General features: G+C 44.5%; 1 protein-coding gene across 1 annotated transcript; it reads right to left on the minus strand.

Moving 5' to 3' along the window:
- Positions 1–360: 360 nt before the first annotated feature.
- LOC142244307 (inactive hydroxysteroid dehydrogenase-like protein 1) lies at positions 361–26,636 on the minus strand. Its single transcript, XM_075316512.1, has 5 exons — positions 26,535–26,636; positions 23,593–23,817; positions 7,239–7,675; positions 6,098–6,316; positions 361–2,588 (listed from the first exon to the last, which is right to left on the minus strand). The coding sequence occupies exons 2-5, from the start codon at positions 23,810–23,812 to the stop codon at positions 2,529–2,531; spliced, it is 936 nt and encodes a 311-aa protein (XP_075172627.1). The 5' UTR covers positions 23,813–23,817; positions 26,535–26,636; the 3' UTR covers positions 361–2,528.

The following is a 26,636-nucleotide window of genomic DNA, read 5'->3' on the forward strand; positions in this document are numbered from 1 at the left end:
TGCTGCGCACCCCCCATCGTGCTCCATCCCCCATGCTGCGCATTCCCCATCGTGCTCCATCCCCCATGCTGCGCATTCCCCATCGTGCTCCATCCCCCATGCTGCGCACCCCCCATCGTGCTACATCCCCCATGCTGCGCACTCCCAAACGTGCCCTATCCCCCCATGCTGCGCACTCCCAAACGTGCTCCATCCCCCATGCTGCGCACTCCCCATCGTGCTCCATCCCCCATGCTGCGCACCCCCCATCGTGCTCCATCCCCCATGCTGCGCACCCCCCATCGTGCTCCATCCCCCATGCTGCGCACTCCCCTTTGTGCTCCATCCCCCATGCTGTGCATCCCCCCCATCATGCTCCACAGTCACACATCAGACAGTATACACGCACACATCTGATCGCATACACTCACACCCCACTTCTGCCTGTGCCCTCCGGTGTGCGGTCCCAGCAGCTGTGCTGCACGCAGTGCTCCTCTGCTTTCTGCCGACACGCACACACCCGATCGCATAAACGCACACACCCGATCGCATACATGCACACACACATTGACGATATTGCACATACACGCTCACACTCACAATATCCGGAGATACCACATGCTTCTGGCCATGTGATCCTCCGGCAGGTCCTGGAAGGTCACTGCACGCACAGTATCGCCGCCGGGAAGCAAGCGATATCACTGGATGTTGTGAGTGTGTGGATGCGATCTGATGTGTGTGTTTGGTGTGTGTGAGAGTGAGTGTGATCTGATGTGTGTGTGTGTGTGTGTCTGTTCATATGTGTGTGCGTGTGTGTGTGTGTGTGTGTGTGTGTGTGTTCCGCCGCTGCAGGACCTTGATGCGCTCACCTGGGAGCCGGTGTACGCTGGTAGCCATGCTACACAATATTACTCGATGTGTACCATGGTTACCAGCGTACCCCGCCACCCGCTCGCACGGGAGCCCACACCAGGGTACGCCGGCAACCCCAGCAATGCGAGGGTATGTGTCGGCTGGGTTGCCGACGTATGCTGATGTGGGCTCCCGGGGGTACAGCACTCACCTGGGAGTCAGGGCTCCGTGTCGGTTCAGTTAGCGTGCGGGGCCAGAGAGAGCGTGCAATGCGTGAGGGGGCCGGGGGCGTGGCCGAGTTGCCAATGCATGCAGGGGGCCGGGGCGAGAGGCCAATCCGTGTGGGGGGCAGAGCCTGGGTGAGCGGCCAATCTGTGCGGGGGGGGCGGAGCCGAGGCGAGCGGCCAATGAGACGCTTGTCGCGGTAACGACAGAATTTTGGCGCCAGACAGACAGAGGCAAATATATATATAGATATGTCATTTCTCAATCATCATTTGCTGAGATCTATAATGATTTTATTTTTCCACTTAAAGCTCTGTAGGGCATTTTTTTTGGAATGAGATGATGTTTTAGTGATACAATTCATACTTTCATACATATTTTTAATAGCCGATTATTCCACTGTTTGTGTGGCAGCGTAATTAAAAAACATCTTTTTTACAGTGTTCACCAGACAGGCTAAACAATGTGACCGTTTTATAGCTCAGGTTGTTTTTTATTCCAGAATACCAATCAAGGATCTTTTTTAATTTTTCTGACATAAAAAGGTCCTTTATAATGGAGAAAAATTAGTCTGTCATTTTTTCTGTGCTTTATTACTTACAAAATGTATTGAGTTTTTATTTTTTACTTAGACCTAATACAGTACTTAAACACTAAACAGAGGGATTGCTTTTCTAGTAGACTGCGAAACTTATTTAATACAGGTTATTAGACCTGTTAGTTTTACATTGACTCACATGGCCTGTCAGACCCTGGTTTTGGTGGCAGGTGGGGTAGGAACAATGGATGAAGAGGGAGGCACAACTGATATAGTATCTGATCATTTCCATTACAGGTGACACCTGCAGCTGGTGGCACCAGCTCAGCTCAAGAGGTGACACACCACTGCACCGTAAATGTATGTCCGCTTTGTCGGAACTCATTGCACCGTACATAAAAGGTGGAGGTGGATATCAGGAAGCGTTTACAGAGTATTCTCATTTCATACCTTTAGGGTATATCCACAGAATATGCTATACCTGTATAGTAAATCCTATAAATGGAACTTGCAACTTTCTGAAAAACAGGGCCCTGACACGCTCCACTATCTTTAACACTAGAAATACTGAGGTAGTCATTTTGACTACTCTGCACCATGTATTTCTATATAGGTGTCACGAGTCCAGTAGTTCTAGTGTTAAAGAGGTGGTTTCCGATCATCCGTATGTGAATTCCGACCATCTCGCCACTGAAAGCAGCACGTGAAAAACAAAATTTCTAGATATAACTGCAGTTCCCAATGGTGGGACCGGCTTCTATACCACAAATGTACGAGATGGGAATATATCCCTTTGAGTCTTAATTTTAGATGTTTACTTAGAAATCCAAAGAATGAGAAGAAAGAAAATAACTTAAGAACTAGCACCATAGTAGAAACAACACAAGGGTGAAATGCATAATCTTGGTCACCACGTCATATCCATTCATTACTGTTAGGCAAATCTTCCTATTGATCTACACATCCAGCCCGGAAACCATCGGCTTGCAAAGAGCTGTATGAAATAGAGAAAAACTGCATTAGCTCAAATAATGTTACTTCGGTGTCATACAGCAGAGTACAGCACAAAGTAGACATCTGAGATAGGACATTTTCTCACAGACACGTCACATGATAACTGGTGGAGACCCATGAGCTGGGAACTCCCAGCATGAAGAGTTCATTAAAAGGTCTCCTGTCCCTGATTTTAGTTTAATTGAGGAGTTGTCAGTCTGAGGAAGTAGACAATGTGGATAGCATTAAACCTATTATAATGGTTATGGTGGTTGTTATTTGATTTTGCACCTTAGTCTGCTCATTTATTTGCACTTAGTTCTCTCTTTGTGAGACTCCCATACTTTCACACCTTGGAGCAATTATACACACACACACGGTTTACTTTCTTTTCTTTTATATATACATGTTTACCTCTTGACCCTGTACACACCACCATGCATTATTTAAATGCTATTTATACAACCAATGTGATGGCTTGAATCAGACAATGTCCTGGGTCTTTTTTTTTTTCTCTCAGATCTATAGAGATAAATAATAGCTAGAAATAGACAGAGCGACAGACATAATACAATTGCACCCTGTGGAGCTTATTGGACAATAAATAAATGGAAAAAAACTACGATTACATAGATCAAAGGCTATGGAGCCTCAGAACGAGGTTCAGAACAAGGCTCCATAGCCTAGGAATGGAACCCATTTTTTTCACCACTTAGATAAAGCAAAAATTATACATGTTTGGTATCTACGAACTTGTACTGACCTGGACAATTAAAAAGCTAGGTTAGTTTTACCATGTAGTGAACATGGTAACTAAAAACATCCAAAAACCAATCATAAAATTGCACTTTTTTTTGCAATTTCACAGCACATGTTTTTTGTTTCCTGGTTTACAGTACATTTCGGGCAGAATGAATGATGTCATTCAAAAGTACAACTCGTCCCGCAAAAAACAAGCTCTCATATGGCAATACTGACAAAAAATTAAAGTTATGTCTCTTGGAATAAGGGGTCTAAAAAAAAAAAATAAAAAAAAATTAAACATTACCAGGTGTTGAAGGTGTTAAACAGGAGGCTTACAGCGAAGGAAAACAGTCACCTCTCTGATCAGTGACTGTGGATGGTGAGGTTGATTGTCTATAGATTATTAAGCTTAAAGACTTCATGAATGGAGCTTATTCAGATATTGAAAAGACGTACGGCTATATTGGTCACTGATATTTTTTTTTTTTTATGACAAATGTAGTTTTGCATATTTTGCAAATATTTGTCATTTGTGCGTCACTGGCAAATCTCTGCCTGTGTCGCACAAAGTCGTTTAACCCCCGTCACACGCACTTACGTGCTGGGCGACGTCGCTGTGGGCGGCGAACATCCACTTCCTAAAGGGGGTGGAACGTTCGGCATCACAGCGACGTCACACAGCGGTCGGCCAATAGAAGCGGAGGGGCAGAGATGAGCGGGACGTAAACATCCCGCCCACTTCCTTCCTTCCGCATAGCCGGCGGGTGCCGCGGGACGCAGGTAAGCGGTGTTCATCGTTCCCGGGGTATCACACAGTGCGATGTGTGTTACCCCAGGTACGATGAACAACCTGCGCAAAGTAAAATAAATGATTTTTTAAAAATAAACGACGAGTACATGATTTCTCACCTATTTGCGATCACTCGTAGGTGTCTCACGGGACGATGTCGCCAACGAAGCCAGATGTGCGTCACGAAAACCGTGACCCCGACGATCTATCGCACGATAGATCGCCTCGTGTGACGCCCACAATAGGGCGGCGTCACACGCTACGATATTTCGGGCGATATGTCGTCTGGGTCACGGATTCCGTGACGCACATCCGACATAGTTTGAGATATCGTAGCGAGCGACAGCTCCGAACGACTGTTAACAAGTAAAAATACTCACCTTATCGTTGGTCGTTGACATGTCGTTCATTTCCATAATGTCGTTCCTCCTTCTGCGCGCTGGTTGTTTGTCGTTCCCGAGGCACGTGTGACACCCTGGGAACGACAAACATAGCTTACCTGCGTCCTGCTGGCAATGCGGAAGGAAGGAGGTGGGCGGAATGTTACGTTCCACTCATCTCCGCTTCTATTGGGCGGCCGCTGTGTGACGCCAAACATCCCTCCCCCTTCAGGAAGAGGATGTTCGCCGCCCACAGCGAGGTCGTTCGGGAAGTAAGTATATGTGACAAGGGTAAACGACATTGTGCGCCACGGGCAACAAATTGCCCGTGACGCACAAATGACGGGGGCGGCTGCGATCGCTCATGCAATCGCACAATAAATCATCGCGTGTAACGCCGCCCTTAGGCCTCAGCTCCCCTTGTGTATGGCTTCCTATGCGAGAGCATCAGATGTGATAGGCCAATGACCCTCGGCTCAGACTCTGCTGCGATCTAGCAATTGATCACAGTTGCAGAGAAGAAGAAGCGGAATCTGTCCCTCTCTTCCCCAGCCTGTCTGTGCGTATATCTCACTGCATTTGGATGATATCGGAGCGCAGTGCAATGTTTCACAGTCACCCATAGACTTGTCTGGGTGTATGTGATTAGCGAATCGCTGCCAAACGAGGTGGCATGAGAAAAAAAATAGATAAACAATGGGGCAGTGTCTAACACGGGTGCAATCTGATGTTTTATCAGATTGCACTCATCTGTGTTAATTGCGAGTGGGAGGAAGGACTAACAGGTGCTCCTTTAGTTGCGTAATAATTCTGCACACAGAGATATTCTATTGAGAAAGATAGAATATTACTTTCTTAAGTATTCAGGTTTATTAACCTCATGGTTTGAATAAACAAAATACAAAATTGCCTAAAATCGTGCAGTGTATTCCTGTGGCTCTGAGAATTGTCTTTTTTTTTTTTTTTTTTAAATCCGCCATATATGTGTTTTCATTTAGAGTTAAATATTTACCAGGGGGCGTGGTTCAGGCTTCTGTGGGCGTGTCTTTATAAGCACCGCCCCTTCAGTGAAGGCCATAAAGAGTAGCACTAAACAGTCTTACATCCCTTGAACTGTATGGCAGAATTTAAGAAAACAAAAACAATACTCAGAGAAACAATGGGGATAAAAGAAGAGAAAAAAAAATAGTCAGTCACTTTTTACTTGGTGACAGGTCCCCTTTAAGTAATTAGAGCCCTTCCCTTTAATAAATAATTTTCTGATGACACATTCCCCTATTTGGGAGGATCAGTCTCAGAAATACTGATGACATGCGTCTTCTAAAGCACCATTACATTATGTAGCACTTTACTGCACATGTGCCAAAGATAGTTACATACATTTGGCTTTCTATAGTAATTATTTTCATTTCCAAAGTAACAGCGCCACATTCTACTGTTTCCCCTCTCTACGCCTGGGTTTTTAGTATATGTTTATAAAAGATCTTTGTTTTTTAAACCAATTTTCAGAAAAGTAAAATAACACTTCTTACATTACTGTAACTGTAAGCAAAATAGTATGTTCTGGTATACTAGCTATGTATAATCATACCCTACCTGTAATGAGTGAGCCCAATATCCCGTGGTCCTGGTGGAGAACCCCAATGTTCTCACAGCATGGCGAGCATAAACTTCAGGAGATGGAGCAAACATTGGTAAGAGTCCGTAAGAAGATGCATGTCTGCCTCCCACACAAAAAGGAGTTAAGCACTGCACAAATATCCCACTGGACGAGACCTCAGAAGCCAGCTGTCGGCTGAAGGTGTCCAAATAAGCCTGGATGGAGGAAAGCACAACATTTAGACAAAGAGGATTCAATATCAAACACGACACCACCGTCATGAAACAGTTGTGTGCACCAGGATACAATAAAACAATGGTTAGGGGCTAGTACAATCTGACGAGGTCTAGTGTATATTGCCCTATGTGGCTCATCCACCTGACACTTGTCGCGGAGAAGAACTGCTGCACATTGAGCAGGGCAGACTACAAGTAGGTTGTTTGTAGTCTGTTACCATGGAGATATGTAAACACAGCAGTCACAAAAGGTATTCATTTTTATGTTAGATGCATTAAGAGGAAAAACAGCTTACATAGCAAATTTTCTGCATATGACCAACCACTGCCTTTTGCCTGCGGGCAGAGAAGGTTCTAAGTCTGCACTGAGAAAGGACGTTGCTACTTTACCACTCACAGATCAGATCTCTGGCTGTCAGAGGGGGTGGATTTCACTAAAACTAGTTATAGCACACTATGGGTGCCCTAGTTACAGTGAATAAAAAAAATCACCACTGATTTCACCAAACAGTCCCCTTAAAAAAAACAAAAAAAAAAACCTACTGAAAAATAAAGTTTTTACAAAATTCACATTTATGTAGATCAAACATTTACGGGCACAGCGATACCAAATATGCTTTTTTAATCAAAATAAATTTAAATTTTTAAAGACTTTTATATTTTTTTTAAATTTGTTTTGTTTTTTTAGTGCTCTCAGGGGAAATGAACCTTCTCTTGCTGATCACTTCTTCTATTTACTACTGTATTGCAGTCCGTGGTTAAAATTATGTTTCTTTATGAAGCCCGGCCACAGGCGCAGGGCTTCACATGAGGGCTAATATGGCAGGTACAAGACAGTCAGCAGGCGCTAAAGTGACGGCCGGTATGCTGTAGTGATGCTTGTGTATTGGACAATACTAACCTTAGAGGCATCTGTCTGGGAGTCCCTTTTCCCACCAGATGCCGATATCACATTGACGATGGCTCCTCGCTTCCTCTGTTCCATTCCCGGAAGCACCATGTGAGCCATCATTACAGCCGCAGCTATGTTGACATGAATGATCTCCCAAACTTTATCTTCGGGAACTTCAACAACCCTTTCTGGATACTCGCTGAAAACTCCAGTATTATTCACTAAAATACCAACATCCAAATTCCTCAACATTTCCCTGATGGAAGGATACACCCCATGACCCAAGCTGAAATCGACATCAATAAAGTTGGTATTAACACCGTAAGTTCCACGGAGGGCCTCGGAAATGCTGTGTAACTGCGATCTCTTGCTGCAGATCAGTAGGATGTTCATGCCACACTTTGCCAGCTCTTCTGCATATGCTTTACCAATGCTATTGGTGGCACCTAGAAGAAAAATACAAAGAAAACTATTTAGCAAACCCCCCCTGCTTAAAAAACCTGTATCCTCCTCACATTTCTTTCTCTACAGTGAGATTTCTGGTGGCTAGAATCAGGTAGGGACAAAAAAAAATCAAAAATCAATACTATTTAAGGAATCCTTTATTACAAGGTGACTGCTTGTGGGCGACTTATGAGTATCTATACAAATTGCCTCATCAGAAAGGAAAAAGAATGGAACTGAAGAACCACTACCTGGCATCAGCAATCCTAAAAGTCAGTAAACCTTTCTACATGACTTAGGATAAAAACCAAACCAAACTCTCTATTTGTAGTTACATGTTTGGGGAGTTGCAGATCCTCAGTGCAAAGCAAGAGATCAAATTTGGCTGGAGCAGAGGCTTCTGACTAGGGTCTAAGGGGTAAGGAAAGTGACATAACTAATGTAAGTGTAAGGCTATGTGCGCACGCTGCGTTTTTTTGATGCTGCGTTTTCGTGCCGCAAAAACGCACAAAAATGCACTGAAGCAAAAAAAAATGCAAAAAAAGCGCATGCGTTTTTACCGCGTTTTTGTTCACTGCATTTTTACGTGAACAATGCCATTAAAGAAGATTGTTGGAAAAAGAAAAAAAAAAAAAAAAAGTCTGATGTCATTTCCTTCTTCAATACGTTCTTCATTCTCCACTAGTGTATGCAGAAGAGCAGACAGCAGCTGCAGAACTACAAGGCTCAGCATGCTCCATCCAGGACTGTATGCTGGAGGGAGAGGCAGGGGGAGAACTACAAGGCTCAGCATACTCCATCCACTAGTGTATGCAGGAGAGCAGACAGCTGCTGCAGAACTACAAGGCTCAGCATGCTCCATCCAGGACTGTATGCTGGAGGGAGAGGCAGGGCGAGCAGAACTACAAGGCTCTGCATACTCCATCCACTAGTGTATGCAGGAGAGCAGACAGCAGCTGCAGAACTACAAGGCTCCGCATGCTCCATCCAGGACTGTATGCAGGAGTTTTTTGGCCAAGAAAAAAAAAAAAAAAAAAAAGACATGAGCTTTGCCATATTTTTGTATCCCAGCCAGGTACAGCAGGCAGGTACGGCTGCCCCCAACCCCCAGCTACCTATTTGTACTTGGCTGGTAACCAAAGATATAGGGAAGCCCTTTTTTTTTTTTTTAAATTATTACATGAATTTCATTAAATAATTAAAAAAAAAAAAAAAAAAATGATCGGGGCTTCGACCAATTTTTGTGTCCAGCCAGGTACAACTAGGCAGCTGGGGATTGGAATCTGCAGCGCAGGGTGCCCAAGCTTTCTGGGCACCCCTGCTCTGAATTGCAGTCTGCAGCAGTTCCAGAAAATGGCGCTTTCATAGAAGTGCCATCTTCTGGCGCTGTATCAAAGTCTTCCAGTTGCCCTGGTGCCGGGTAGCTCGCTGGGTAATAATGGGGTTAGGGCTAGCTATGTATTATCAACTGGCCCCATACCCGAAATTCATGGTGTCACACCAATATTGGACATGGCCACCATGAATTTCTAGTAAAGATTAAAAAAAAAAAAAAATTTTATTAGAAATAAAACACAACATTATGTAATTTGTGTAGTTATTCTTATTGACTAAAGGTTTTTCCCCTTTCTGTGATTTTTTATTGGGGAATTTATTTTATGTGTTGTATAATTTTGCTGTTAAATAAAAATGAACCGGATTTAAAAAAAATAAAATAAATAAAAACACAACACAATTAGTGACTCCATCTTTATTGAACTAAAGAACCCCCCGCCCTCCACCGTAGTCCTGGGTCAAGGGTCCCGCGATGTCCAATCCGGATCCAGTATCATCTGATCGGTTTGCTGGAAAAAAGGCAAAGCGATCAGATGTTGTGTCAGGTTCAAGGACGTGAATCACATGACACATCAGCTGATTGTATAAACGGCTTTTATACAATCAACTGATGCATCAATAGAAAGAAGAAAAAAAACCCCATACTTCTGTGCAGACTCCTGTTCGATCGTTGCAGGACCCGGCGGTAATCAGCTGATGCGGTCACCTGACAACATCAGCTGATCGTTTAAGCCGGCCGGGCGGTAAAAAGCCAGCCTCACCGCTGGACTTATACTGTCAGTTGATGCCGTCAGGTGACCGCATCAGCTGATCACCGGCAGGTCCTGCAGCCATCGGATGTGTCCCGGGAGTCTGCAGAAAGGAGAGTATGATTTTTTTTTTCTACTGTTCACTTGATTTTGCAGCTGCTTCCACCTCCAGGGGTGGCGGTACCGGGAGGATTCACGCTTCTGTGTTTACCAACACAAGGACTCCTCTTCCTGTACACTTCAGTATAGTACCCACCCCTTGCGTTTATAGCTGCGTTTTTAGTCATGGAAACGCAGCTATATTTGCAATTTGCGTTTTTGAACATCTCATTGAACTCGATGGGTGAAAAACGCAGGAATAATTGACTTGCACCACAAAAACGCAGCTAAAAAAAAAACGCTGTGTGCAGACAGCAAAAATGAAAACTCAGTCTTTGCTGGTGAAGCAAAGTCATGCAGTATTCTGAACAAAAACGTACCCAAAAAACACGCAAAAACGCGGTAAAACGCTGCGTTTTTGTCAGCTAAAAACGACCCAAAAACACAATAATGCACCCGCGGCAAAAACACGCTAAAACGCACCGGTAAAAAACGAATGCGTTTTTACCACATTTTCGTGCGTTTTTGGCTGCGTTTTGGATCTCTGCGTTTTTCCAATGCATTGCATGGAGGGAAAACGCAGAAAAAAAAGCAGGAAAATTGACATGTCCATATTTTTTTTTAAGCTCAAAAACGCAGCTTAAAAAAAAAAGTTGTGTGCGGACAGCAAAAATGAAAACTCAGACTTTGTTGGGCAAGCAAAGTCATGCAGTTTTGAGCCCAAAAACACACAAAAACGCACCCGAAAAATGAGCAAAAACGCCGTGAAAAACGCACTGTGCGCACATAGCCTAAGGAGACTTATAGGCCATGCAATGCTTTTCTTGGAAATTAAATATGCACATTTTTTTTATTCAGAGATCTGTTTTAATCCCATTTCATTGATTTTTGCCTTGTGTTGTGAATTCCCTATGTTGGACTAGTATTCACACAAACATCTGTAGTGTAGGGGAAAAAAAAGTATTAGACTGCAATATAGGAGCCATGCTAAGACTAGGCGATTAAAATGATGAAAATGACTATGTAAGTCAGGGGTCTCAAACTCGGCTGGGTGTATGGGCCGCACAGAGGAAAAAAATAATTTGGGGGGCCGCATTCTTTGCAGGACATTTTTATTGATACAATATAATTTTTTATTTTTTATTTTTTTTTTTACACACCTTTGGATCACTGATTTTGAACATTTTTTCACTAGTTTATTATAGCAAACGTGCACATTCTTTGTTTAATTTTTTTTTACACATTTTATTCCTTTCTTGTAACTAAAGGGTGCTTTACACACTGCGACATCGCTACCGATATATCGTCGGGGACACGTCGTTAGTGACGCACATCCGGCGCCGGTAGCGACATTGCGTGCGACATGAAGGAGCGACGATCAACGATCGAAATTCGTTCAAAGACGGTGATCGTAACACGTCGCTCCTTTCCTTAATATCGCTGCTGCCACAGATACGATGTTATTCGTCGCTACTGTGGCACCACACATCGCTATGTGAGACACCGCAGGAGCGACGAACATCTCCTTACCTGCGTTCACCGGCAATGCAGAAGGAAGAAGGTGGGCGGGATGTTACGTCCCGCTCATCTCCGCCCCTCCGCTTCTATTGGGCGGCCGCTTAGTGACGCCACAGTGACGTCGCTATGACTCCGAACGCACCTCCCCCTTGAGGGAGGGATTGTTCGGCAGTCACAGCGACGTCGCTGACAAGGTATGTCTGTGACAGTGCCATAGCGATAATGTTCGCTATGGCAGCGATCACCACATATTGTTACAACGACGGGGGCGTGTGCTATCGCTAGCGATGTCGCAGCGTGTAAAGTACCCTTAAGTCTAACAATTAGCACTATATAGAAATTTTGACCAACATATTTTAGTAATGTTCCCCATCTTGTTGTAACGTGCCCATCCTTGTCCCCTTGTAGTAATGTGCCCCATCCTAGTCCCCATCCTACAGTAATGTGCTCATCCTTGTACCCATCCTAATGTAATGTTCCCCATTCTTGTCCCCATCTTGTAGTAATGTGCCTCAACCTTGTCCCCATGTTATAGTAATGTGCCCATCCTTATCCCTATCCTATAGTAATGTCCCGAGCCTTGTCCCCATCTTATCGTAATGTCGCCATCCTGTACTAATGTGTTCATCCTGCTTCCCATCCTATAGTAATGTCCCCAATCTATAGTAATGTATCCATCCTTGTCCCCCATCCTTTAGTAATGTTCCCCATCCTTGTCCCCTTGTAGCAGTGTCCCCATCCTATAGTACTGTCCCATCCTATAGTAATATCCCAATTCTATAGTAATGTGCCCACCTTGTCCCCATTTTATAGTAATAATGTCCCCATCCATAAGTATTGTACCCATCCTTGTAATGTCCCCATCCTATAGTAATGTCCCAATCCTATAGTAATGTCCCCAGCCTTATCCCCATCCCATAGTAATGTGCACACTTTGTCCCCATCCTGTAGTAATGGGGGGGGGGTGGGCAGCGGCGGCAGAAAGGAGGTAGTGGCTGTAACTTACCGATCACTCTCCTCCGCTTCCACAGACCTCGGAGTGAAGGTGAGGGAGCGGTCTCTGGCCCCAGATCCACGGTGATTGGAGAGATCGGTCACAAGGCCGGACTCTCCAATCAGAGCTGGGGGCGGGTGAAACACGTCACCCAGCTCTAGCTGCACTGATCTTGGCTGTATTTCAATGTTTCAGCCATTTTCAATGGCTGAAACATTACAGTGGCTGTGATTGGCTGACTAACGCCGCTCAGCTAATCACAGCCTCCGTAGGTCCAGGGCGGAGACACCACCCCTCCTGAGGTCAGGCAGAAGTCCCCTCCTCCCCGAATCTAAGGTACTCGCAAAGCGATCGCAGCCACCGGGGCCGCAATTTCGCCATGATGTAATGGATACCCATGGGTATCATGGGTTCTTAAGTACCAGGGAGCCATGACGTACCCAGTACGTCATAGGTCACTAAGGGGTTAAGCCATCCTTCACATATACACACACAAAATAAAACCATTCTTCTCACCTGTCCCGCGTTCCCTCCGCTGCCTCACCTCTGCTTCATGTGGCCCCAAGGCCTGTGCCCCCGGTGGCTATCGCTGAGGGGCAGGGGCCACAGCCCCTCAGCGATTTATGTCAGATGATTGTATTGCCGGCGCAAGAGCGCAGCGCCGGCAATACATTCATTTGACATAAAGCGCAGACAGTGGCTGCAGCCCCTGCACCTGCCGCGATAGTGAACAGGGGCACGGGCATGGGGGCCGCACAAAGCCGCCTGAGGGGCCGCATGCGGCCCGCGTGTTTGAGACCCCTGATGTAAGTATATATTATTAAAATATTATACAGGATAAATCATGTAATGCACAGTAAGTGAAATAAGTATTGAACGCTTCACTAATTTTCTAAGCAAATATATTTCTAACGGTGCATGAATTATTCACCAGGCGTCGGTAACAACCCATCCAATCCAAATAAGGGAAATGTGCACCAATAGCACCAACAACCCAGTATGATGGAGAAAAATAAGGCATGCATGTTAAAAAAAAAAAATGCAGAACACTATTCAGAAAATTACAATCCAGGTACAAATAGTTAAAAACATATAAAAACAATCACATAACTCATGACATAAATAAGGCATAATAAAACAATACTCCCTAGCAGCCAAAGAAGAATGATAAGAATATAAACAAATGTGTATAGCAATATGGGTATAGCCACAAGAATATCAGTTCATTAAGGATATAATGAATCACTGTAATAGAAGGGTCAGTACATATAGTCTAGGTGAAAAATAAATTCTGATAAATGAATGAATGAAAAAACATGCATGCGAGTGTAAATTAATGAGATTAGACATGGCCTGTGAGGATAATGGTCAGAATTAAGTCAAGATGTCCTAGAGAGGATTCACATAGCTCACCTTAAAGAGTTAAAGATGGATGTCCGCAAGTGCCCATTGATGGCGCGCGGACCACAGTGGAACGCACCGCCAGAGGGACATATATCTATATAAAGCATGCGTCTCACCGTGGGCTGTGCCACCGAATGTAATAAAGGCGGATGCAAGGTACTTTCAATAAAAGCACCAACCCATCCACTGCACACAGGCGAATAAATCAAACCATAGGGGTCTATAACTTGTGTGTTATAACAAGAAATTACACAAAGAAAAAAGTATTGTCCCCGCTTACTGAAGCTTATTTCATACTTTTTACAAATGCTTTTGCCTCCTGTATGGAGAAACTAGTGACATGCTTTGCTCAAGTGTGATTTTGGCCCACTCTTCTACACAAACACCTTTCAATTCCTGAGGGTCTTAGCTTTAGTTCCTTCCATACATTTTCTATTGGATTCAGATCAAGTGTTTGGCTGGGCCATTCTAGCAGCTTTATTTTCTCTTTCTCTGAAATCAATTGAGAGTTTTCTTGGCTGTGTGCTTGGGCTCATTCTCTTGCTGAAATGTCAACCCTCACATTCATCACCTTTCATCTTCATCATCCTAGTAAATGGCATCAGATTTTTATCAAGAATGTCTCGGTACATGTCTATTCATCCTTCCTTCAATCAGTTTGCCACTGCCATAAGTTGAAAAACAGCCACACACCATGATGTTCTCATCTCCAAACTTTACTGTTGGGATTATTTGCCTTTTGGCCTCCAAATTTGGTGTGTACTATGGCATTCAAAGAGTTCAATTTTAGCCTCATTTGACCAGACTGTAATCTCCCACTATTTCGCAGGCTTGACTAAATATTGTTGAGCAAACGTTAAAGGGAACCGGTCACCACTTTTTTGGACTATAAGCTGCGGCCACCACCACCGGGCTCTTATATACAGCATTCTAACATGCTGTATATAAGAGCCCAGGCCGCTGTGACAAGATTAAAAAACACTTTATAATACTTAACTAACGGTCGCGCTGCGGTGGATGAGGGCCTAATGGGCGTCTCCGTTGTCCAGTGCTGGAGCCTTCCAGCAAACCGATCAGATGAAATTGGATCCGGATTGGACGGCGCGGGACCCTGACCCAGGATTACTGCGGAGGGGGGTTTATTTCAATAAAGATGGAGTCACTAATTGTGTTGTGTTTTATTTCTAATAAAAATATTTTTCTGTGTGTTGTGTTTTTTTTTTATCATTACTAGAAATTCATGGTGGCCATGTCTAATATTAGCGTGACACCATGAATTTCGGGCTTAGGGCCAGCTGATAATATACAGCTAGCCCTAACTCCATTATTACCTAGCTAGCCACCCGTCACCAGGGCAGCTGGAAGAGTTGGATACAGCGCCAGAAGATGGCGCTTCTATGAAAGCGCCATTTTCTGGGGTGGCTGCGGACTGCAATTCGCAGTGGGGGTGCCCAGAAATCTTGGGCACCCTGCACTGTGGATTCCAATCCCCAGCTGCCTAGTTGTACCCGGCTGGACTCAAAAATTAGGCGAAGCCCACGTCATTTTTTTTTTTTTTTTAATTATTTCATGAAATAATTAAAAAAAAAGGGCTTCTCTATATTTTTGGTTCCCAGCCGGGTACAAATAGGTAGCTGGGGGTTGGGGGCAGCCCGTACCTGCCTGCTGTACCCGGCTAGCATACAAAAATATGGCGAAGCCCATGTCATTTTTTTTTCTTTTTGGGCAAAAAACTGCATACAGTCCTGGATGGAGGATGCTGAGCCTTGTAGTTCTGCAGCTGCTGTCTGCTCTCCTGCATACACTAGTGAATGGAGGATGCTGAGCCTTGTAGTTCTGCAGCTGCTGTCTGCTCTCCTGCATACACTAGTTCTGCAGCTGTCTGCTCTCCTGCATACAATGAACATTTTGAAGAAGGAAATGACATCAGACCTTTTTTTTTTTTCATCAACAATCTTTAATGGCATTGGGCACTGATTAAAAACGCAGTGAGCAAAAACGCAGCAAAAAACGCACCAAATCGCGGCAAAAACGCATGCGTTTTTGCCGCGTTTTTTAGCCGCGGGTGCGTTTTTTGAGACAAAAACGCACATAAAAACGCAGCGTGAAAAAAACGCCTAGTGTGCACATACCCTTATAAAGTATTTTTTATGTTGTCACAGCAGCCTGGGCTCTTATATACAACATGTTAGAATGCTGTATATAAGAGCCCGGTGGTGGTTGCCGCAGTTTATAGTCCAAAAAAGTGGTGACAGGTTCCCTTTAAATGCGATTGAACATGCTTTTTGTTCAGCAATGGAGTCTAGTGTGGGGAGCATGCATACAGGCCATCGAGGTTAAGTGTGTTACTTATTGTTTGCTTTTAAACAATTGTAGGTCTTTCCGTAGCTCTCCACAGGTAGTCCTTGGACAACTCTTCTGATAATTATTTTTACTCTGTCTTAAATCTTGCGAAGGGCACTTGTTTGTGGCCGGTTTATGGTGAAATTATGTTTTTTTCCACTTCCAGGTTATGGCACCAACAGAGCTCACAATAAGGATGCAAAGGTTTTGACACAGCTCTGTAGTTTTACCCATCATGGCATGTTTCTTCTGTCGCACCTTGGCAATGAGACACCTTTTTATAGGCCATCAATTAAACCAGCTATTATTTTCCACTAAGTGACAGGATTACTTTCTATTTACTGATAAATTTCAGCTGATGTCATGACTTTCCATGGCTTTTTGCACATTTCTTCAGGTGTTCAATACTTTTTCCCTATTTCATTTCTTATTATGACAAATCACTAAATATTTGGACATCTATAGTTTGATTTGTTTGCCTGCGTGGATTGAATGAGTTGTGACAGACATCTGGTGAGAAATTCATGCCAATAATACCTTTAGAAAACTGGTGATGTGTTCAATACTTATTTCACCCCCTGCATATACAGGTCTCAGCTTTTTCAGTAGTACTGCTCTGCTCTCTATTTACATGACAACAGTTTTCTGGTTTAGTTTGTATTACTTTTCCCAAACCTTCTATGTTACCTTAATAGTGTGCCCATTCATTGAAGGGAACTTGTTACTATAGTTGATATTATTAAACTATTAACATGCTGGTATAGCATTGGTGAACTATATTCTAACCATGCCCCTTGTCAAAATCTCAGTGTTACCAAATACGTAAGAATTACGGTCAAAGAGGGTGTGACCACAACTCGGCCCATGTGGGAGGGGGTACGATGCCAGCCCCTATTTCAGCAGGATGTGCATCTTAGGCTGGTTTCACACTACGTCTTTTTAACATGCGTCCTGAACGTTTTTTTTGCTGCAAAAGCGGATCCTGCTTTTACAGCAAAAAACGCATGCAAACGCATGTCTTATTTTGCAGGATCCTGTCACTGGATGTTTAGGGGCGGGCATTGGAGTCATGTGATCGGGAGTGAGGGGAACTAAACGTGCCAGACTGGGAGCCGGCATCTGACAGCTGCGAGGCTGTAACCAAGGTAAACATCGGGTATTTACTTTGGTTACAAGCTTCTGCAGCTGCTAGGAGCCGGCTGCCTGCACACGTTACCAACGTAAACATCGGGTAACTAAGATAAGTGGTTACCCGATATTTACCTTGGTTACAAGTGTCCGCAGCTCTCAGGTGGGAGAGAGAGACAGGAGAGGGAGGGGGAGAGACAGAGAGAGAGGGAGGAGAGGGAGGGGGAGAGAGAGAGGTAGGAGAGAGATAGAATGATCACGGAGGCTGGCTTCTGGGCATGCTCAGTAGAGCAAGCAGGATCCTGCCTATCAGCACGCCAGCGTTCACCTGCGTTTGCATGCTGTTTAGTCAGGATCCAGCGATTTGCAGTATTTGGACGCAGCTCAAAAACGCTACAAGTAGCGTTTTTGAAAGATGTTAAAAAACTGCAAGTCGCTGGATCCTCACTATAACGCACGCAAACGCATGTGAACGCATGTTAACGCGAGTCCATTGCAAATGCATTGAAATGAAAACGCATTTGCACTGGATCCGTTTCTGCGTTAAAAAAACGTTATGGACGGATGTTAAATAAACGTAGTGTGAAACCAGCCTTAGGACACGCATTCAGTTAAAAATCATTGTGGCGCCGAGACATGCCAAGTCCCTGCACTATATTACATACTGCAGTCCAATCAGAGGTCGGCAGCTGACCTCAGCATGCCAATCACAGGTGCATAGCAGTGACATTGTAAGTCACCCATAGCTGGCAAGCTGATGTCAGCTGGTAAAGTCTGTAGCAACTACAGAAAAGGATGATTAGCATTGTGGGAGCGGGAAGAGGTGAGAAGAGTGTTTTTATTTTTTATGCATGTGTTTATGCAAGTGTATAACTAGAAAGGGCCCAGGATGGGGGACATATATATTAGGACAGGGCTCAAGATGGGAGACATACATATACAGTTAGGTCCAGAAATATTTGGACAGTGACATAAGTTTTGTTATTTTAGCTGTTTACAAAAACATGTTCAGAAATACAATTATATATATAATATGGGCTGAAAGTGCACACTCCCAGCTGCAATATGAGAGTTTTCACATCCAAATCGGAGAAAGGGTTTAGGAATCATAGCTCTGTAATGCATAGCCTCCTCTTTTTCAAGGGACCAAAAGTAATTGGACAAGGGGCTCTAAGGGCTGCAATTAACTCTGAAGGCGTCTCCCTCGTTAACCTGTAATCAATGAAGTAGTTAAAAGGTCTGGGGTTAAATACAGGTGTGTGGTTTTGCATTTGAAAGCTGTTGCTGTGACCAGACAACATGCGGTCTAAGGAACTCTCAATTGAGGTGAAGCAGAACATCCTGAGGCTGAAAAAAAAGAAAAAATCCATCAGAGAGATAGCAGACATGCTTGGAGTAGCAAAATCAACAGTTGGGTACATTCTGAGAAAAAAGGAATTGACTGGTGAGCTTGGGAACTCAAAAAGGCCTGGGCGTCCACGGATGACAACAGTGGTGGATGATCACCGCATACTTTCTTTGGTGAAGAAGAACCCGTTCACAACATCAACTGAAGTCCAGAACACTCTCAGTGAAGTAGGTGTATCTGTCTCTAAGTCAACAGTAAAGAGAAGACTCCATGAAAGTAAATACAAAGGGTTCACATCTAGATGCAAACCATTCATCAATTCCAAAAATAGACAGGCCAGAGTTAAATTTGCTGAAAAACACCTCATGAAGCCAGCTCAGTTCTGGAGAAGTATTCTATGGACAGATGAGACAAAGATCAACCTGTACCAGAATGATGGGAAGAAAAAAGTTTGGAGAAGAAAGGGAACGGCACATGATCCAAGGCACACCACATCCTCTGTAAAACATGGTGGAGGCAACGTGATGGCATGGGCATGCATGGCTTTCAATGGCACTGTGTCACTTGTGTTTATTGATGACATAACAGCAGACAAGAGTAGCCGGATGAATTCTGAAGTGTACCGGGATATACTTTCAGCCCAGATTCAGCCAAATGCCGCAAAGTTGATCGGACGGCGCTTCATAGTACAGATGGACAATGACCCCAAGCATACAGCCAAAGCTACCCAGGAGTTCATGAGTGCAAAAAAGTGGAACATTCTGCAATGGCCAAGTCAATCACCAGATCTTAACCCAATTGAGCATGCATTTCACTTGCTCAAATCCAGACTTAAGACGGAAAGACCCACAAACAAGCAAGACCTGAAGGCTGCGGCTGTAAAGGCCTGGCAAAGCATTAAGAAGGAGGAAACCCAGCGTTTGGTGATGTCCATGGGTTCCAGACTTAAGGCAGTGATTGCCTCCATAGGATTCGCAGCAAAATATTGAAAAAAAAAATATTTTGTTTGGGTTTGGTTTATTTGTCCAATTACTTTTGACCTCCTAAAATGTGGAGTGTTTGTAAAGAAATGTGTACAATTCCTACAATTTCTATCAGATATTTTTGTTCAAACCTTCAAATTAAACGTTACAATCAGCACTTGAATTCTGTTGTAGAGATTTCATTTCAAATCCAATGTGGTGGCATGCAGAGCCCAACTCGTGAAAATTGTGTCACTGTCCAAATATTTCTGGACCTAACTGTATATATATGGGGCACAGGATCGGGGACATATGTACCAGAAAGGTGGACATTTATACCTGGAAGGGGCCCAGGATGGGGGTATCAATACAAGATGGGGGACATTACTACAAGTGATGAGCGAATACTAAATACTCAGGTTATTTGCACCGAATAGCTAGTACTATTCCATGAAGAAAAAACACAAAAGCCAGCTCAACTCAAAATGGCATGTATTATACGTAAGATGTGCACTGCACTAACAATTCCAACTTGCACTGTTTTAAAATTTGAGATTTTTGGCAAAAGAAATTGCTATTTATTGAGCTACCCCGCCACGTCACGGCAAATCTCTTTGGGGCAGTCCTACGCTAAAATATTTTTATTTGAAATGTACCGTACGGCCTCACATATGAAAAAGTAGAACTGTTTATAACAGCACTTACCTGGTGCTTTTCAATCCCGTACCCATGACTGAGTCATGGCTGTGGGCGGGACAGGCCCAGGCAAATGCTGCATGAATTAAATAGCTTGCGGACAGGGTTTGATGGCTGAATGTGAACAGCCACCAATTGCCAAAATCAAGACAGGTGGTGGGGTAGCTCAAGAAATTGCAATTTTTTGCCAAAAATCTTACATTTTAAAATAGTACAGTGCACATCTTATAATACATGCCATGTTTGAGTTGCGCTGGCTTTTTTGTTTTTTCTAGTACTATTCCAGTATTCATCACAAATAAATCTAATGCAAGGCATTGGGGAACTCGAGCATTTTCCTGGGAAATCTTAAAAAAAAATGCATTGATTTGCATTAGGTTTGTTATTTGTGACAAATACAGGAATAGTACTAGGTTTTCAGTACGATTAACCTGAATATTTAGTATTTACTCATCACTAATTACTACATTATGGATGGGTAACAAATATATTTTTATAGGTTTAAGGGTACGCTCACACGAGCGTATAACTCGCATGAGTATCGGACCGCATCACCCGGCGCGCCTAGCTTCTCTGCTGACAGGAGCGGCTCAGCTGCATGTATTTCTATGCGGCTGACATGCTCCTGTCCGGAGAGTGTGCGGCCGCACCGAGTGATGCGGTCCGATACTCATGCGAGTTATACGCTCGTGTGAGCGTACCCTTAGAATGCTACAAGGGTCTATACATTTGACTAACATGAGTGTGGGGGTGTGGGGAGGTGGCCAGATCTAAATCTTGTTCTAGGGACCAAACGACTCTAGTTATGTTATTGAGTGTTCCTATTAGGAAGACAGAGAACTTATAGAGCACCTCTCTCGAATCTGGGGGGGTGACCTTTTTTTATGTAAATAACTTATATTTAGTAAATTTACTAATGTCATAAGTAACCCTAATCCCTCTGAGAAGTCCAGGCTTTTCTAACAAAAACCATCCAGGCATGGAGAACTTGACCCCATATACCTTGATAGGCCGCTGGCGCAGTGGGAGATCGAGCTCTTAGGCTGCTTTCACACATCAGTTTTTTGCCATCAGGCACAATCCAGCAAAAACATGAAAAAACAGATCCGGCGGCTCCGTTTTTTCCCTCATAGACTTATATTAGCGCCAGATTGTGCCGGCTGGCCTTGCTTTTCATCCGTTTTTTGCCGGATCCGGCAAAATTTACTTGTCCGGCAGCCGGATGAAACGTTGAAGTGTAAGTTTGTGAGTACGACAAAAAAAAAACGATTGCGCCGGATCCGGCGCCGTATGGCGTGTTTTACAATGGAAGCCTATGGACGCCAAATCCGGTGTAATGCGGCAAAAAATGAATCCGGCCGCCAGATCAGTTTTTTTGAACTGAGCATGCTCAGTATCACACCAGATCTGTCAAAAAACTGAAGGAACCGATGGAAAAAAACTGATGCAACTGATCCGTTTTTTCACCGGATCCGTCGCATCAGTTTTTTCGCCAGATCGTGCCTGATGCCAAAAAAACTGATGTGTGAAAGCAGCCTTAGGCCAGTTTCACACATCCTTCTTTTTGCCGGTTTCGCGGATCCGGCACGCTCCCGTACAGTGAATACAGTACAATGACAGCGCAACAAGCGCCGGTCACGTGCTGTCATGTGACCGGCGCATGTGACCCGGAAGTTACAGCGCTGTCATTGTACTGTATTCACTGTACGGGAGCGTGCCGGATCCGCGAAACCGGCAAAAAGAAGGATGTGTGAAACTGGCCTTACCCTCCGCACTATCACAGTGCTGCTGCATAATTTATCTAAGCTAATACAGAAGGGTGACAGCTCTAATGATGTTACCATCTGGTAGCAGCTTAGTATTGAGAACTGGGTTAGTGGAAAGATTGAGGTCTTGCTCTTTCACTCCCACAACCGGAAAGCTCTGGCTCTACCTTCACTAGAAAGTCGGCCTCGGAGGGCATAGGAGTCACTGATAAGTGATGTTATCGTCAAAAGTACTCGAATTTAGTAAAATCACCAGTCTGGGGCTTATTAAATTAAAAGGGCAAACCCAGATGGAGAAAAGTACTCTTTAAAGAGAATATGTGATGAATTATTTTTTCCCCTACAATTGATTAAATGTAAATTCCGGGATTAGATGCATGGCTCTGCGGACCATGTCACCCATAATGGGATGAGATGCATGGCTCTGCTCATTCAGTGTAACACCTCATTCAGATGTCTGTAATGCAGGGACGTCTGAATGAGGCTTTACTGTAGCGCCTGCACACACAGACATCTGAAGAACTTTGCAGACACAGAAGTAAAGCCTCATTCAGACGTCTCTTCATTAGACATGTGAACAAGGCTTACACTGGCTGAGCATAGCAGTCAGTATTCAGAGCACAGATGATTACACTGCTTGTCCTCTGAACACAGTGGCGACTGTGGCGGTGAGTACAAGTTGGCAGCCTGACCGTGTACTACCAATACCAGGCTACCAACCTGTGCTCACCACTGAAAGAAGTTACTGCTGCAGCGCTACTCTCATCATTCAGAGCAGCCCTGCGACAGAAACTTCTTCCAGGGGAATAACAGCTTTGTAACCTAGAAATAGTAGTAGAATACCAGGCTCCGATCTGGACACACCGCTGCAGCCTTGCAGATCCTGTCACCGCTGCTGCCGGTCATGTATGCATTGCCTCCACCCCTTCACCGCTCATGTCATTATGATAGCTGTCCACCGGTCACCTCAGGACACAGTGAGTGGTGGTGGGCAAATTATAGTTCAGAGCACCTTTCTGGACTACAATAAAATGGCGCCCATTCCTCCCACAACTGAAAACTGGACAGCCCAAGGGGCATTCCAAAATCACGGATGAGGCTAACGTACCATAGTATAGGAGATAGGGTCACACACTGACTGCAGTCTTCTGTGACCAGGGGCTGCCGTATTTGTGGTGTGCAAGTGTCGTGCACAGATACCTACATACCAGCAAATAAAATGAATAAGCAATTACATATTAAAACAGTACCGTACATGCCATTTTGTATTAAAAATAAGTAACGTACATAAAAGAGTACTAACACGAAAATACATTTAGTGACCCACTGCCTTCAAGGTTCCCACATTAAACTAAAGTTGGCTGAACCTGTAGACATCAGCACGACCTACAGTTCATGTGTACGGCCCCCTACACAAGTCAAACACGTACATGTTACACCCCGTACCAGTGCCATCAGTGTTCTCAATCTGTGTGCCATCCATGTATCATTCGTGCTCTTCCAGTATGGCTAAAGAATAAAGATATTACAAGCCTTCTCCGCAGCTCACAGGTTACACAGCTCAGCGTCCTACTTACCAGTCACCACCGCCCATTCTCCATACCGCTGGACAAGGTCCTTCTTACGGAGCAGACATGGGGTAATGTGGAGTTGGATCAGACTGTAACAATCATACAAGATGCCCAGACCCCTCCTAGCCGTGTACAGGGCGCCCACCACAGCCAAAAACTCCAAGTGGTTGTGACAAGATCTCGCCACCTCTCTGTATAACAGATGGAAGCTGTCCACTGCCGCCATGGAGCCTGCAATCAAATCCGGGGAAAATCTGTTACAGTTTCTAAACCATGTTACACAATATATCTGCCTGTCAGATCAGAGCCCAACAATTGTCAAAAAAATGACTATAGTGCAGAGATTCGCAATTAATGGCTTTTCTATATAACCGGCATAGCAGCCTTGGCCCATGCTTTGGACTGCATGTATCTGCCAATAGGAGACAGGATTTCTTGCTCTCTGTCTCCTACGTTCCCACAGGGGCCAGCACTTTCATTTTACAAGGCATCCTGCAGGTATGTGCAGCCCACAGCATGGGCCAAGACTGCTCTGCGCTGCTATCTACAGACACAATCTGCTGATCAGGGAACATCAAAATCCATTATTGAACACACTCCTGCGCTAATTGGAGGGACACGGTAACAAGGATGTGCGATAAATGACAAATCCACAGAATATGATTGTTGGGGTCCCAAAGTCCCGTGTGTACAAAGAAGTGAGCATCTGCAACGACTGTGCCACTCATTGCTAATAGGTGTGGTGACCACATAAACACCAGGTCAGAAACCTGGATGAAACCTTCGGGAACTCTTTACCTTTAAAATGGTTTAAACATATGGGCCGAATTCAGCTTTTGCTTTCCTTTTTTTCGTCTTTTAGTATTAGGTTCTGTTTTTTTGCACCAAATCTGCATGTGATTCAAGAATTTGCAGCAAATTCAAAGATCGGCATTTTTCCTGTCTTCAACTGTTTTTGTGACTTTTTGGCTTTGACAAAAAATTATTGATACAGTCATGTGCGGAGTGCATGTATTTCTAATGCATTTCGGCAGGGGAAACACACTAATACTAGATATGTGTATTTATGTGCGAATTTTCTGCATCTAATGCAAGTCTATGGGAAAAATCTGCATAAAACTCAGCGTATCAGGAGGAGAAACTGAAATATTGCAGATGTGAAACCCACTTCGCAGGTCAGATTACACAGAGTAAAAAAGCAGCGCAGTGAGCGGAGGTTTCTATAAATCCCATCCACTGGGCTGCGATTTCAAAGCAGTGAAAACAAACAGCATCAAAAAGTCACTAAAACCTCATCATAGGAACAGTCTCGGAGGCTACGGCCGGGTCAGACGGGGCATCTCATGGTATAGATATGGACCACAATGCCCGGTCTGACAGTGGCCTTATGTTCGGGTTGGGAGAACTGCGGTCATTCAGGCCATTGCGGTTCATATACACACAGCAAATAGGAAAGGCACAGAGAGTAGATTTGTGCCCAGAGCTGCATCATTCCAACATATTTGAATGAATATATATATATATATATATATATATATATATATATATATATATATATATTGAATAAATTTGTTTCAGATCTGTGGCAAATACGCAGCAGATGTCACAGCAGAATTGCCTTGTGTGGCGGTGACTGGCCACAACCAGTGATTGGCAGATCTAGTATTCCCAATCATTTCTGCTATGTTGGGACCAGAAGACACAGATTGGCAGGAATCACATTTCTTTCTGATGTCGGATCTTATTGATGAGTGGGGCAACCGCTGGGCACTCCACTGATTGGCAACCATTGGGAAATGCACTGAACGGTGACTGCTGGGACCTGCTCTGATCATTTACATCCGGGTCCTGCACCAATCGTCCACAGCTGGGTCCGGCCCTGAACGGTGACTGCTGGGACCTGCTCTGATCATTTACATCCGGGTCCTGCACCAATCGTCCACAGCTGGGTCTGGCCCTGAACGGTGACCACTGGGACCTGGACTGATTGGCAATTGCTGGGCCCTGCACTGATAGGCGGGCAGGGGCACTGTGATCCCCATTAGACGAGCTGTAGCGCACATGGGGACCTCCTCTCTGCTCATTCCCTGCGGGGCTGCTGCACGCTCTTTCGGCCCCTCCTCATCACAAGTCCCAGGGGCCGGAGCCCACCGATCAGAGCGTTATCACCTGCACAGGAGATAGCTAATCACTGGACACCCCTTAAGGGTATGTGCGCACGTTGCTTTTTTGCTGCTTTTTCTTCTGCGCTGTTTAATGCCAAAATGGATGTGTTCTTCTATTCAAGCAAAGTCTATGGGAATTTGGGTTTCTTGTTCACACTATGTTGTTCAAAATGCTGCCTTTTTGTGGCAGAACTTTGGTCAAAAACTCAGCTTTGCAGTGCAAAACCCAAATGGCAAAAACAATTGACATGTTGCTTCTTTGAAAAGCTGAGTTTTTGACCAAAGTTCTGCCACAAAAAGGCAGCATTTTGAACAACATAGTGTGAACAAGAAACCCAAATTCCCATAGACTTTGCTTGAATAGAAGAACACATCCATTTTGGCATTAAACAGCGCAGAAGAAAAAGCAGCAAAAAAGCAGGTAAAAAGCAACGTGCGCACATACCCTTAAGCATAAAACCGTGGAACCTGCTGGCTCCCTGTGCTGCAGTTTCCGGAGCTGCCATTAATGTCTATGGGGAGAATGGGGACAGTGTGGCACGTGGCTCTCAGCTCTGCGCATTCTCCCCATCGGACACAATAACGGTCGGTTACTATGGAAACGTCCCTCTCTTTTTGAGTTTTAATCTCACTGCACATCACTCTTGTCATTTTCTCTGCGAAACCAGAGAGTAATTGCCCATAGCAACCAATAAAGCCCCGGCCCTTGTTTCCCGCAGGTCAGACCCTCCCTCTGATGACTGCGATTATATCCTGGACGGACGGGCTATACAGACACGTGACCTGCACTGTTTATAGCCCCTCTGCCCTCGGTCCCAGGCCCTCCTCGGTCACGTGATACAACGAAAGAAAGCAGGCGTCTCTACTGATAGGCTGATACGCGTC

The sequence above is a fragment of the Anomaloglossus baeobatrachus genome, chromosome 6 (genome assembly GCF_048569485.1).
Source record: "Anomaloglossus baeobatrachus isolate aAnoBae1 chromosome 6, aAnoBae1.hap1, whole genome shotgun sequence".
NCBI lineage: Eukaryota > Metazoa > Chordata > Amphibia > Anura > Aromobatidae > Anomaloglossus > Anomaloglossus baeobatrachus.

What these genes read in the sequence shown, in the direction of transcription:
- LOC142244307 (XM_075316512.1), bottom strand. Translation starts at nt 23,812, where the DNA reads ATGGCGGCAGTGGACAGCTTCCATCTGTTATACAGAGAGGTGGCGAGA. An exon ending in CCCAGACAGATGCCTCTAAG is followed by an intron (nt 6,317 to 7,238) that starts GTTAGTATTGTC and finishes TCCTCCATCCAG; the next exon opens with GCTTATTTGGACACCTTCAG. An exon ending in ATTGGGCTCACTCATTACAG is followed by an intron (nt 2,589 to 6,097) that starts GTAGGGTATGAT and finishes TATTTCATACAG; the next exon opens with CTCTTTGCAAGCCGATGGTT.